Source organism: Stegodyphus dumicola, chromosome 1 (genome assembly GCF_044657685.1).
Source record: "Stegodyphus dumicola isolate Sdum_Otavi_A_Nest chromosome 1, ASM4465768v1".
Taxonomy (NCBI): Eukaryota; Metazoa; Arthropoda; class Arachnida; order Araneae; family Eresidae; genus Stegodyphus; species Stegodyphus dumicola.
The window spans coordinates 287,772,974-287,789,020 of record NC_140768.1 but is presented as its reverse complement, the minus strand read 5'-3'; the positions used below and the strand labels follow the sequence as shown (position 1 = coordinate 287,789,020).

General features: G+C 34.0%; 1 protein-coding gene across 1 annotated transcript in view; it reads left to right on the top strand.

Annotated features, from left to right (window-relative positions):
• LOC118196613 (QRFP-like peptide receptor) overlaps positions 1-16,047 on the top strand; it is a 165,223-nt gene that overhangs the window by 143,241 nt on the left and 5,935 nt on the right. Inside the window, exons 6-7 of the mRNA XM_085812046.1 lie at positions 10,298-10,429; positions 11,067-11,261. Of these exons, the coding sequence (XP_085668172.1) occupies positions 10,298-10,429; positions 11,067-11,261 (327 nt within the window). The remainder of the gene's footprint in view (positions 1-10,297; positions 10,430-11,066; positions 11,262-16,047) is intronic.

Here is a 16,047-nt window from a genome sequence, read left to right as displayed (position 1 = left end):
AATTTTACACAATTTAGTATTTAGGCATAGTTTGAGTCGTGGAATTGAAATATCGAAAACAATTGGTATGTTATTTCAGAAAAGTCCCCTTTTGTGTCAAAATAGCTATGTTAGAACAATACTATATATAAATCTAATATATATCCTAAGTCGCGCTTTCGAGGCATGAAAAACGCAAGTTGAATTTTGTCAATCGGCCCAGTAGAACGGGAGATATAGAACTGTCCTTGTTTTTTTCCCCGCAGTGTACATTCGACTGACATTATTCTGAAAGTATACATGAAATACCTCAATGCAAAGCAAGACAGTAATGAATACTTGACAGACTTTGGAACAGAAAGAATATCATATTGACAGAAGATAGTTTCTCATGCCCTAGATGGTCTGTAAATGAAATGTCACTTCATGCGAATTCCAGTACGCATTCACAAAATGCCTCAGAGATAGCTGCGAGTGCTGACATACGAGCCCATCTTTAAGCAATCTTGTTCTACACATGCTCGATGGAAAAAGGAACACACGATCGTGCAAGCTTAGGAAGATTTTATAGATGACATAATAAGCTTTGCATGTGATCTAGACAGTAACATTGTCCCAGTGTAAGATAACTCCAGGAAGGTCGCTTAGAGGCCTCTGGTTCCAAGACAAACTGAAAAGTTCTTAATTATCCAGTGCATCGAATCTGACAAGCGAATCTTTTATTGTATTAAAAATGAAGCTGTTCTAGCAGTTCATTGTGACAGCACGGCACTTTTTCCTTGCAAATTGGAAAAAAAAAAAAAAAAAGAAAAGAAAGAAAAAGAAAAAGAAAAAAGAAAGAAAGAAAGAAAGAAACTTTGTGAATCTCTAAGATTTTTTCCATTTCTAAATTCTTATGATACTGAAATTTGTGACGTTTTCTTTTTTATTTAACTGAACATGGCAAAGCACTCAAGAGTTATCTGCATAGGAGAAGGAATGTCTTCATGGGAATTTCTGTAAAATGACTTATGTTTACCTTTTGCATGAAAAAATCATATAGATCAAGCAGCTCTCGTACTAAGATCGAAATACCAATATTCAGTGATTTTATGCATTCGGCTACTCAGAAGCCTTTTTATAAATATGATATTATTATAATATAAACCATAGTGTGAATATATCCTAATAAATGACATACTAGTCTGGATATTCAAATTTCCCAACTAATGTGATTTAATTTCTATCATTTAAACTATTTGCTCTCTGTTTAAAAAAAAAAAAAAATTCCTAGAAACAGAACTATAACTGTAACCTAAAACCCCTATAATATCTAACTACAGTTATAACCTAAATATCTAACTATAATTATAACATAAACCTAAATCTATGTGCAGGAACAGCAACACTTAAAAGATTTTATCAATACAACCATGTAATTTATTACTTGCCGAACTTGAATTTCGAGAGTTCTAAGTAAAACAAACTAAAATTTGATCGAAAGTTGACTGATTTTTGACAGCTTTGTGAAAAGATAAGTTCTTAGTTTAAGTATCAAGAAAAGCCTGCAGTCTAGATCTTTTATGCAGTTCTTGACTAAAATTGGAGCTTTAGAATTTCAGTCACGCATTCCAGCTGCAGTCACGCACAGGAAAGGTGATATCTCTTGCTAACCTTCGAAGAGAACTGAAGTGGAAATATGGAACGAATCTCCTTATTCAATGGAATTTATTTTGCAGAAATATGACCAGTGTTTCAAGAGTAGCACTGAAAGTGAATACGAATTAGTAGCCCAGAATCTATCAATGCATTCGAATTTCTTTGTTATCTCTTAAGAGATGTTCTCTTGAATTATATTACTTTGACTATTCGATGTGCTCAGCGGTTTCTTCAGCGATTTTTGATTTTGATTCGCTTCTAATTCTCGGCAGGCCTGTAGATTTTATTGAAACCAAATGAAATAAAAAGAACTTAATCACTCATATGCTCTGAAGCTATACCATTTTATTTTGTAGCATTATTTCCTGAATTCGTGCACAAAATTACGGGCTTATGCATTAATATATAACACATATTACTATCCTTATTCTTGTTGTTCATAAATAAACATTTCATACAGAAAATAAATTAAATTTACGAAATTTAAGTTAGAAGAGTTTTGAAAAAACTTTTTTTAAAAATAAAAGTTTTCTCTGTTTTAAAACATTCCAACAAAATATCAATATATTCCTTACTTAGGCTTACTTTTACAAAGCTTTATATATTTGTTATTGTTTTTATTTATAAACCTGCTGAATCCTTTTGATTCTTCTTTAAAATTAATGAATTTCAAAATTTATTTAAAAAGTAAAATCCTGCGTTATTATTGCAAATAAAAAATTTATAGAGAATAACTAAATGGAAAATTTATCTCCTATGAAATGTGAAGTGAAATTAGTAAATGTGTACTATTGTAAAAATTGGAATTTGTAAATAATTAAATTAGAATCGTTAATAAAAAAAAAAAAAAGTAAAAGTAAAGACTCAAATAACGGAAAAATAAAGACGAAAAACAATAGAATTATTGCTGATTCCATAGAAAGATCCCCACTCATTTCACATATCTGAGCCATTTTAAGATTTGGATTTGGAATTTTATAAAATTGAATAGAAATTTAGAATTAGAATTGAAGTATGGATTTTACATTGTTTTTATTCTTAATTTTAGTCATTATTTTTGCATTATAATGTAAATGCAATGTCTTTTTTTTTATTATTATTATTAACGATTCCAATTTAATTTTTTACGAATTCCAATTTTTAATTTTCACATTTGCTATTTAATTTCACTTCATATTTCATAGGAGATAACTTTTCATTTAATTATTCTACAGACATATATATATGTGTGTGTAAATATAAAATATGAAACAAAATTATTAAATTTAATTGGAACCAATCGGCAATAGACCATTGAATTCGTAAGTTTTAATTAAACACATCCTTGCTTCAAGGATACGCTTTGAACCATTTTACGTCATTCTGCAGCTTGCTACATCATTCTTTCCCTGCAGTTTTTCTGCACTGCAAAATCTTTAGTTTAATCGCTGCTCATGATTAAAACAAAGATCAGCAACAAAGATCATAATGGTAAACTGCGTATACAGAAATCGTCGAGCGCGTCTAGCATTCTTGATGTGGTACCAATTTAAGCAAAAATATTTTTCTGAAGAATTTTTCCTGTTCGAAATAAAAATAATGTTTTAGCGATCAAGCCAGTTGTAATTTTCCTTTCAATCATCTATGTAGAAGTTTTCTCGACCATGACGAAAGAGTGAATTGGTCCTATTTCTTTGTTAGGAACTGAATCTGGCAGCCACTGGTAGGCACTTATTAGGCCAATGGGATTAACTTTCATTTGAATTCCTCCACCTGATAATTTTATTTTCAATATGAGCATAACTTCAGTTAAATTTGTTTGCATCGAATGAATAATTAGACGAAATGAAATGAAACGTTTAAAGAATTATTCTAAAGCAATCCATGTATCTCTTTAAGTGTTCGGAGAAAGATAATTATTTTGCAAAAAAATCATATTGCAAATTATAAAATGAGAAACGAACCGATACATGTTTTACAAAAAAAAAAAAAAAAAAAAAAAAAAAAAAAAGAAAAGAAAAAGAAAATGCTTCCTAACTTATTTTTAAAAGACTGATAAGACTATTTACAAGTGCAAAAAGTAGCATGCTTAGGGTATATTTTTCTCAAAACAAATATGTGTTGCATATAAGGCAAGAAAAACGAAGTTAAATTCAAAAAAGGCTGTTGCGAGGAATCGATTTTCATCTGGCTTTAGATGCACAAGAACAAGGGGGGGACATTAAATCTGTTGTGCAAGTACAGTTCAAAATTTACGCCAATAAACATCTTCTGTCGCTTCAAGCAACCCCTCCCCCCCCCCAAAAAAAAGAGGAAACTCCAAGAGTATGCGCACGTCTACAATGTGTCGAAGCTCTAAATTAGGTTTCGGATTTGCAAAATTATATTGAAGAAACACCTACACTATCCATTGTCTTATCCTTAAGATGATTTCTATTTTCTGGCCATATTACATCCTTTTTACTTCCTTGCACGAAGTAAAAAGGAAATATTGTAATCGCAAAACATTTCGGGTACCATATTTTAACTGCAGTATGCATTTTGACCGTTCCCGAGCCCCCTTCAGGCGTAGTTTTTTTTTTTTTTTTTTTTTTTTTTTTTTTTTTTTTTTTTTTTTGTGTGTGTGTGTGTGTGTGTGTGTGTGTGTGTGTGTGTGTGTGTTGTTGCTTATGACGACTTTACGGACAGAAGAAATCGCTCTGTTTCCCAAAACGGATTGTAAAATGGACTTAAAATGGTTCAAAATAGATGTTTTTCGTGCCATCTGTACGTACGTGCATACGTATGTATGTATCCTTCATAAATTGAAAACTATTAGTCGTAGAAATTTTGTATATGAGACAGTTATGACATCTAATTTTGCACCTCCGTTTTTTATTACATTCGTCAGTACCATACGTGTATATATATATATATACACCTATACCCTTATAGGGCTTCTAAGTCCTTAGCCGGCCGTCATTTCGCATTCGTTGGTCGTAGTCATATACTTTCAATTACAGAAATGTATTAAATGACGAAATTAGTTGGGATATTTAATTTCAAAATTTTGCAAATTCTGATAACATTTGCAACTTGCCTTGATGGATTGGTTACTCAAATTACAATAATTCGAGAAAATAAGTTGGAATGAAGTGCAGCAAAAATACAGAAGTGTTTAAATGACGAAAATTGGCAGTGTCATATTTTAAAAAATAATAATAATAATTAACTTTGGACAGATAACAAAATCGGACTGTTAATGCGGTTTCCCAGTCCCTATACTTATATTTGGGAAATTTTTATACTTGTTATGAAAAAATAAAATTACAAGAAATTTAACTCCCGTACGATGAAAATTGTTCGGACTACTTAATCGCCAAATTTGCAATTTTTGATGTCATTCTGAACTTACTTTGAAAAATCGGTTTATTACGTTACAATAATTTGAGGTGAAATGAGGTACAATAAGACTTAAACAAGTATTACAATAATTCGAGGTTTAAACCACGAAACCATCCTCCTTTGCTGCCAAAGTAAAAATGAAAAAAGGAGTGCTGAGGAAGCTGATTCGGTGCTTAAACCATCGAGGCTGGTCCTGGAGAATTTTCAAATATAATTGTTTTGTTAATTTTGTTGATTGACTTGTAAAATAGTCGAAAAAGAGCTCGTTGTAGCATTTAATGTTAAAAGGCTGAATGAGGGTAGTACACAGCGTGCTTGCACTTTTGAGGTAATGAATAGCAGTCGCCAGGTGTGCTCGGGTGCCACAAGTACAGCTGACATCCTGTCTGAAGAACCGAGCTGGGGAATCTGCCGTGGTTATATGCTTGGAGTAAGAAGAATTCTGTTTTGAGCCTCTTTGTTGTGACGTTTGGAAACAGAGTGAATGAACCTTCCGGTATCCGCATTTATGCCAGCTTTCTTGCCAAAGTAGGCGTTGTAGGCGTCATTGTAGGCGTCGTAAATCAAATTCCTCGCTACTTCTTCGGATTACGGAACGTCGGTATCCGTGGTGATATATGAGATTGTCTCCTTCGCTAGGACGTCTGCTCTTTCATTGCCCTGCAGACCTTGATGACCTCGCTGAGTGAGACAATCTTAAGATTTAACCAGGATGTTGATGATCTCCTCGAGTGATGATATATGGAGATCTTGGGAGCCTTTTTTATTAAGTCCTTAAATGATGCTCATGCTATCTGTGAAAAAAGAAACGTGGTCGTGATTTTGGCTGCGTGCTTATAGTATCGCCTACTCGAGTGCCAACGACTCGGCTTAGAAAACAGACGCATGGTTACTGAGCCTGGACTTGTAGATTGTGGTACGCCATTTATGCATTCATGTTGGGCCGTTCAATGCATCACTTCAGTCGTAGGTTCCTGTATTGTGCCTTTGAAATGAGTCACAACTATGGCTGGCATGAAAACCGTCTACGTTCGTCAAAACAAAGTCTCACCATACATGCAGACACGTCTTGCCTTGCTACACACCGTATTTCTTGTGATGGGATGAATGTCGTGACAGTACAGTCGCTAAGACCTGTATGTCTGTCTGTTCACCCAAAATGTCTGTCTTCTCGGGCATTGGTGTAACGAAATTATCTTGAAGTCATCGTTTCCGGACCTATTCGGTTCCATGTTCGTATGACAGGAGTCGGATTTCCAATAGCAAGAGTACCAGGTTTTTAGCAAAATAATCCACAATCACGGTACATTATCATTTTCTAACAATCAAATATGGGCACACTCTGTAGTTCTTACACCCTTTTACTAAGAAAAAGAAAAACGAAATACAAATGCCTACATGGGAAAAAGCCCTCCTTTCTTCTTTAGCTTTATACCGAGGCTAGGTGTATTGTGTATTTATTATTTGTATAGACGCTGTATAGTCATCTTTTCGATGGCTTATTATACAAATTATACAATTATACAAATTTCAAGTCAATCAACTGATTTCTATATGGTGTTACAGTTTTAAATGCCAGAAGTACACTGTTCGATATCAGATGAATTAGAATGAAAAATCAAGCGTGTAAACATACCTGTTACATCTTTTAACACATAAAATTTCAGGATAAATTAAAACAGAAAATAAGTTGTTCCTTTATTTCTTCTAAGTTGATTAAATCGAGACTATCAATAAACAAATCTTAAATACAGTATATATAAAATCATTCATGTTCCATGACAGTATCTTTCTTCCACTTTAGTGAAAAGTCTTAATTTATATTTCTGTTATAAACTTTCTGATCATTTTCTGCTTACATTTCTCAGTTTCACAATAAAAATTATTGAGTCGTTGATTAAAGACACGATTTCATAATAAAGATCGTCAAATATTAAAAGATTAAAAGTCAAAAGATTAAAATCTGCGTAAGTGAAATAAACGAACTATTTACATTTGTCTTGGACTCTAAAGACGAGCGGTTTGTGACTCAGAATTTCCACACAAAGAATCAGATGAAAGAAGATTTTTCAAAAGGAAAACTGTCGAAGAGTAAATGACTAATATATTAATTACAGAACCAGAAACCGAAACGATGATTTCCCATGAGATTGTCAATCCTTACGCCTTTATTTCAAAAGAAATTTACTCTGAAATTAAACACAACTTCTTCATCTTATATTTTTTTTTAATTCTCTGAGTAGAAGGCTTTCAAAGCGAAAAATTTTTCATTTACACATAAAAGATTTCATTATTTCCAATTCTGTTTTTACGTTTTCTCTGTAACATTTCATTTTGAGTTTTATTAAGCAGTTAAGATTTTAATCGCTTTGTTTCTACCATATTTTTAATCATTCCATATTAACGCAAATTTATTCAGAATAAAATAAAGAAAAGCGTGTGTTTCAAACACGTCTATATTATAATTCAGAGTTGAGAGATCTGCAAAGTGCAGTTTTATGTTCAAATCATTAATACTAAAGATTTTATGTTTAAAATATACACTAGATTATTTAAGAATTATACCATTAATTTAAATAAGATTACCGTATGTAAAAAGTAAAAGCAGAAAATTTTTAGCATATACTTTTACTACTAGAGTTTGACAGAAGAACTGCACAGGTTACGACTGAGTAATTAATTTAGACTGCACAAGTTACGACTGGGGGCAGGAAGACTTAAATTTCAAGACTAGTTTTCGGCGCTCTCGTTCTCAGGATTAAAGTCAGCTTTTAAACAGGAAATTTCAGATTTATAATTGATGTTGCTATTATTGATCCGATGTCCATTTTCAGTGAACGGCGTCATCAGGAAGTCAAGAAGTATGCCTGCTGCTGGTTATTAGTTGTAACGAAAGTTTTAGGCGAAAAACACTTTCTTAATAATGTAAGAAAGAGACACACGAAAAGCAGTACGTTTAGTGCCGGTAGTAATCACAGCCCAAATCTATGATTTTCTGCCAACATTTTGGTAGTTTTGCAAAGCCTTCAGCCCAGAAACTTGGAGGCCAAGACATAAACCAATTCAACCACATTTCGGACGTCTTGTGCAGAACGGAAGATAGCACCAGCAAAATGTAGCTGCAAGTGTGAAAAAAGGTAGAGTCCGAAGGAACGATGTCGGGGCTATACAGTGGGTGTAGCAAAAGGGTGTAGCAAAAAAATCCCATTCTAGTCCGTATAGAGTCCAGCAGGTGAATACAGACTGTGGTCTTGCATTATCTTTGTGGAATATTACCTCTCTGTGCCGGAACGATGTTTTCCCTAGCTAGCAGCGTCAGCACGGACTAGCACCTCGCTGTGCACCTTACTGTCGATGGTTTTACCTTTTTCCAGATACCCTTTGTGGATAATACCACGGCAATCGCACCAGCTACAAAGCATGATCTTTTTGTTAGTCAAACTGCGCTTTGCGACGCTGTCGATGGGCTCACCCGGCGCAGACCAACCTCATTTTCGGCCTGTATTGTTGAAGTAAATCCACTTTTCATCACAAGTGACAGTCCAGTTCAGAATTTTATTCTTGCGTTGATATTCGAGCTGATTAATGCAGACTTGAATAACGTCTATCTGCTTGAGTCAGCTCATACGACACCCAGCGATTGAACTTGTACGTCAAGTTTATACGAGGCATAGCGCGAATAATAGACATGGCACTAACGTTTAACATCTTAGAAAGATCTCAATTGGTATACTGATTCTTTCCCACAAGTTATCGCAGGCGGGCCTCATCAACATCAGTAGGCCGGCCAGAGCGCCCTGCTTCTTGAATGTCATAGTCCTTGTTTTTGAACTTTCGGTACCCAAACCTTCACAGTGTCATACGATGCAATATTTAATACCTAAAGCTGTACACATGATTTCATGCCATTCTGCAGCTGACTTTTTGTAGCAGAACTGGAAGTAAATTAGGGTTCCAATCTGGTAGCATGATAGTTCCATTTCAGACATCTTATACTTGATGATAACGATATATTTATTAGAAATTTCACAACAGTGTTCTAAAGCAAGTCTCTTTCTTTCAAATGCCAAACTTCGTTTGACAAAATTTGATTAAACACGCCAAGGCAAACTGTTCGCGCAGAAGATATTTGCGGTGGTTGAAAACTTTCATTAAAACCCAACCTATACCTTGAGCACCAAAGATAAAATCGAACTTTGCCCAGCTCCTTCCTGATTCAGATTAAGAGCACCTCAAGGAGTATAATGTGATCTGTAATCTTCCCATACCACTAACTACCCAAAATGAACTTTTGAAATTTAAGTGAACACTTTTACAGACATTACAGTCACAAACAGCCATATAATTTTATTACCAATTCAATGTCCAACCTGAAATGGCTTGGATCAATCATCAATGGATCAAGAGCTACGCCTGTTGTTTGTCATAGACCTCGAACAACCAAAGTAACAGTGCGACTTTTCTCAACTCCGTCCCATCCTAGATCGATAGCGCCTGAGAGGTAGACTGTGAGCTGCATCTTCCTTCCTTGCAATTAACATTACAAAAGAGTTTTCAGATCCTTTTAAAGGACTTTAAAACTTTAAGCAGGACTTTAAAATCCTTTTTCCGAAAAGATACTGCAGTCACAAATATTCAAGCCTTGCACGGAATTTAAATCCAAGCCAACTGTCATGGTAATCAGCCTTCATTAGTCAACATACTAACTACGGTGGCATTTTAAACGTCAGATGAACCTCCTATTCTGGTTTAGAGTTGAAACTTCAATAAAAGCCCTTTTAGTAGAAAATAAAAACTTCTTCACATGTAAATAATTAATTACTTATAAGTATACCGCATGTTTGACAAACTACAAAAATATTTGTAATGTATTTGTGTTTCATAAAATTAAGCATAACGCATTTCAATTAAAATATATTGAAAACAAAACCTCGCCAGACAACGATTTGCTATTCAAGGGTTAAAAAAAACTAAAGCAAGAGGTAAAATTTACTCACTTATTTTATGAACAGCATGAATTTTATTTAGCTGCTTAATAATCTAAAAATGTCATGATTATCAATCATCGATATAGTAACAAGAAATTAATTAATTCATTAACCATAATCTTAACAGAAATAATATATTCGCCCAAAAGATAAAATAGGTGGTAATCTTAATGACAGAATTATGCAAAATATTATTTAACATTATGTAAAATAATGTTTCATAAAAGCAATATCTTTAATTTTTTCCCCATTATTTATATCATTTGTTTTATCTGCATTTATTTATTATTATTTATTATTAAAATAATATTTTTTCACCTTCATTTCAGTCGGTTTCCTTTCGGATTCAGAATATTATGGAAAGAAGAAAGTTAGTGGCCAAACGATTTCTTATACTGACAACAGTATTTGCTATCTGCTGGGTACCATATAATATTGCCACTTTACTTCTTGACTTTCAGGTAAGGACTTCACAGACATAAAATATGGTGTCATAAATTTAATTGAATATTTGCTTTGCCACCAGGTATATAACTGTTAAACATTGAGCAAACGTTTTACAGTTTGTTGTTCACCAACAGTGTGGCCACATTATCAGATTCTAGGGTTAACTTACGTGCTACCGCAGTAAGTGAAACTCCGTCTTCTCAGAAGATTGAATGCCAATTTCTTCTTGAGCATTTGGAGATGAAGGGTAGAGCCGTTTGTTTCTAATGAATTCTTGTTCAACGCAATATCTATAGAAATAAGTAGATCTATATGCATGCGAACAGAGGCATAAGGATAAATTATCAGTTGAAAATAGAGATTTTACCATTCTACAAAATTTTATATTCGTAAAATCTTAGAACTTTCGTGGAATGAACCTCTTCTAAGAGCTGAAAAGACATTTTGGCTTTAAACATAGTAGATAAACCGTATGCAAGAGCATGAACACAATTCAGACTTGCAGTTGGACATGATTGTCTTGAGAGTCATCTACATCTACTAGCACCTTAAAAAACCCTTGCCTGATATATGCAGCTTGCCCTCACAATTGTGGCAAAATTACTTATGAATGGATTCAGTAACAAAATTTCTTCTATTTCTTTATTATAGGTGAGTGGAAATGTGGATATGCACCTATCTATGTTTCTTCCGTTCGGATTACTTCTAGGGCATGTGAATAGTGCCATCAATCCACTTCTCTACTGCTGGGTGAATAAACGCTTCAGGAAGTGTGTTGCTCTCACCTTTCGTTGCAGAAAGACAAGGGATGCAGTCTGGGACAGAAGAGATGTTTTTCAATGTCAGGTGAGATTGCCTCGCAAACTCCATCGCAAGTTTCGTTTCTAACACCGGCCTAGAAAAGGTCAATGGAATTCAAAAATAATATTACATCAAACTATGCGTAATATAAATTAATTTATGTAATAATATGATATCACTTCCTAGCCATTATTTTATGGTCCCTAAAAGACAAAATTATCAATACTTGCTTATAAGAATAATATCCCATTAATAAAGTTCTCTTCTAAGTGAGGATTAAAACGCCTGTCACACTCAGCAATGATCGGACGAGAACCGGTACTTTCAGCATGGTATGGCCGTTGACCACTCAGCAATGTGTCACGAAAACTGTATTAAAAGCAACTTTACTTTCCGCCTCAAAATCAGCTTTGGGCCATGAGCTGTATTGAGAGGTGTGCCAATCAAGATCGAGGAAAGGAACAAGCTGCTTGACATTGAATCATTCCTATTGGTTAAATAAGTATCAGCTCTGCATCATAAGTTGTTCATTAAGAGTTTCGAGCGCTTTCTCCATTAGTTTATCCGAGACCGGACTTTCCTTGGAAAGAGATGCGAAGCCTTTCCTCTGAACGTATAACACAAGGATATCCTGTAAACTTAACAGAGATAAAATTACTCTTTTCTTCGACTCCAATCGGAATCGAAAACCAGCTGACTCTTGACACCATAGAAATCGAGACGGAACATATTGCCAATGGATTTTTTATGATAAAATTTACTTAGTTAACGAAGAAAATTCACGATACCGTGACGAAGTTTCCTGTATGTTTCGTTTCGGTGAAAAGAACGGAAAAAGGCAGAGGCATCTACTCGCAAGAAAACGGTTTTGGATTTGCATGTTAGAATTAGACGCTGCATAGTGGATAAAAATGCCTTGGTTTGCTTTTGTTGTCAGAGATTTGTCCATGGCCAGATCTTTCACAACAACTCGCCCTGAAGTGTAGTCAAAGCCATTAGGTCTACACATGTACTCTCCCTAAAGAGAAGCCAATATTTGTCCCCTATTAGCTGGATCACGTGGCCTCATCAAAAAAATGTGAATTATACCTCAAAACTCGCACTGAGAATGATAAAAAGTTACCTAGGTGACCGATGAAATCTGCTGACAATTATGTCCAGAATTATAACATCCCAACGACTGAAAAAAAAAAAATGTTGCTTCACATGTGCAGTGCTCAGACTAAAACTCCAAAAAAAAAAACGGAGATTAATTTAATGTGGATGAAAAAATCAATAACTTCTTCAGGAAATTCACACAGTTTGTCGAAGAATATCGTATACAGTTTACCAAAGAATGTAAGATGATTAAAATTACTGAGCAAAAAGCTTTTATAAACACTTTGGATATTGAATGCGGAAACAGAATTTTAAATTTCTGCTACCTTTGTATGATGAAGTCTCATCTAGATTTTTCTGACCCCTTCGGGGTATCAACGGTCAGGAATTGTTAACGTTATGTGTCTGTGTGACAATATTCTTATTAAGCCGGAGACGTCACGCTCCATGCAATAATCGTGGTATTACTATCATCGCTCCACGCGATAATTTCGGCATTACTCTCATCCATTCAACTACTGAACGCTGTGTTCCTGCAAAACTTGCGAATTGTGCAAACATTGCAAGTGTTGAAATAATATAACTAAATTTTTCATTTCAAAACTTCGAAATTTAGAAAAAAGGTTTTACTTACCCTTCCTTCTTCCCTACTTCCGTCCCGAAAATCCGGGACGAGCTTTTGAGGACGAATATCTTCAAGCAGTACTAGAAGATTTTTGTAGCAAACACTTTTATTTTTACAATTCTTACAACGAACACAAAAACAAACGTAGCTGCAAACACAACATATCGAGACAAAATCACAGACGATACTTTAAAAGAATTACAGACGGCGTCAAATGTCTCATTTTTTAAAAACCGCACTACTGTTGCCAATGTTAATAAACAAAAATGTCTATTATTTCTGTTTGTGTTGAGGCCATTTTCGAAAGTGAGAGCTATAATAACTACAGAATGCAGAACTAAAATCCTTAAAGTGAGTATAGAAACCAGTGGGAAGATGAATCAATCACAGCACACACTATGTGATTTAAAAAACTTGCGTTTATATGACAAAATGGATATCGTTAGGAATCCCTATACAAATATCGTTAGGAACATTTACTATTATAGAACCTTTACACATGTATCATTAGAAATACGGGTATTACTATTTTGTTGTATAAAATGTTAGTCAATTTTTTTAAAAGCTCACGCTTTAAATAATTCAGCTTTATGAATTATGATGAAACTAAGAATGAATTTAATGAATGTAACCTCTGTAACAAAAACAACAGTGAAATGAACTTAATGAATTATAAAACGAAATTTTTAGCCAAAAGGGCGTTACCCCAGAAGGGCTATTAATTTCGTTTTGGCATTTTGCGTTGAAAACATTAAATGCCGGTTCACTTTTCAAACTGCTGCCACCAGATATTACAGCTCTGTAATATTTAAAGAAATTAAATAATGAAGAATCTTCATATAAATGTATGTATGTTTCTCGCATTGTGATAAAACGACGGTACAGAGAACCATCAAATTTTAAATAACGTACGTTTCCAGCCGAATATGGGCATCTGGAAGCCCAAATTTGGAATTTGTTTTATTATCTATTTCATATTTCGTAAAACATTAACAAATGTTTGATTAACAAACTCAACGATTTCAAAACGAACAATGGCAAGACTGTACGGCCAAAAAAAAAAAAAAAAAAAGAGAGAGAGAGAGAGATTTTTTATCTCTAGCGCGCGAGACTGTGTATCGGAAATTCTAAAGATATGCTCATTTTAAAATTATTTTGCGATATTGGTGTTTAACTGAATTTTATTTTTTAAGAAAATGATATTTAATAAATAAAGGTAACCCAAAAAACGTTAAAAAAAGGCCCCTTTGAACGTAATGTAATATATATATATATTGAAAAAGAAAATGTAAAGCTAACTGGTAATTAGACGTAAGACCTATTTGGTCTCAAAAACTTTTGCGCATAATGCTGCAAAAAGATATGAAATAAAAGTAGTAGGTAGAAATATTGCAGCGATCTTGCTAAAAAATGACCAGGAGCTGTAGCTCCACGAAATATTTTAACACAGTATTACATAAATAAGAAGAAATTAGTCTGGAAAAACTGGAAAAAAAACTGTAAACACGTGAAAAAACAGCCAAGATTAATGCTGGAACAGTTGCTTATGCACGAAAAAATTAATCTGACCGTTGTGATATATATATATATATATTTGTAAATATATTTATATATTTTATTATTTGTAAATATATATATATATATATATATATATTTGTAAATATATTAAATTATTTTATTACTTTAAATGTTTATCGTTGTGCAAGTTATTCTGTCAACTTTCTTGGTGTCCAATAGCGATCAAATTTTTCAGTACTTATGTCCCAAATTCAGGTTTCAAAGAAAGAAAAAGTTCAGTACATCTGCACTTTAGAAAATTTCCTATCATTATAACGTTAAGCTTAATAACTTCGGAAGTTCATGTAAGCATTCATCCTCTGAAAAATTTACCTCAGATGGTCTGCTGTACCCAACCTGTTTCTATTGCAACTAAATGCGCGTAAAACTCATACACAGGTAATGAAATGATTAAATACTCAAGTCCATAGGACTCATCAATGGCTAGCAGTGGCATACTGAATGTTCAAATCAGTTATTGATAAACCCTCTCTCCCATGCTACCGGCGATGCAAGCTAGTAAATATTGAGGTAGGGAGTTATAAAAGATTCTTAATCTCATCCTGCGATCCATTCTGCCAAGCATACCTCAATCGTTGCCCGAGATCTGCGACATTTTGGGATGCCCGAATGTAGCTTTAAAAAAAATCAATCTTGACTTTGGTTTCATATAAAAATTCTTAACTGGTTAACTAACTAAATATATAAAATTAAAGAAGGGGCAGATAGTTAGAATAAAAATAACATTTTAATTTCGAAATAAACTATTAAATTTTTTTTTAATTTATTTATTTATACGTTTCGCCCATAGACACGAGACGGAAGGGAGGGACGCCTTTCTTCCGTCTCGTGTCGGACGTCTCGTGTCTAGTGGTGGACTTTCTAAGGGGGACTGGCTCATATACACGTCACACATGGGGAAAAGTACGAAAACACATACGCAGGCAGCCCGTTCGCAAGAATAGAATCCCCGAACTACCAGTGTTCAGCGACTTTACCGCTCGGCCGCCGGTGGGCCTGTAATATTTTCATATTGACGGCCAATCATTCATTTTCTTTAATTTCGGCCAATATTCTAAAATGGCCAATCATCAATTTTCATATTTATTTCTTCAAAGAGCTCTCTTCTAACACGTAGCCTAAAGTTTGACTAAAGTATTTAGATTTTTTTTTTAGTTTGCCTCAAAATACATTTCCTTAAACTTATTTGACTTCATAAGAATTTTTTAATTATTTGTAATTATTTGTAATTATTCAAAATGTTAGTTGATCTGATGAATTAGATCACAATAAAGCATACAATGGATGTGCCTAATGGAAAGGATGCTTTCGGGAAGGATTTTCTAGGGAAAATTGGCTCATATTCATGCTACATATAGGGGAAACGGCGAAAGCACTCTTGTTGCCAACCGGGATTTAACTCCAACCGAAATACCAATGTTTAGCGATTTTATCCGTTCAGCCGCTGGTAGGCCTTGAAAATATTAGTGATATTTACATTTGTGCATGAATAATAGTCTGTGAGCTTATCAATGAACGAGTTGGATAATT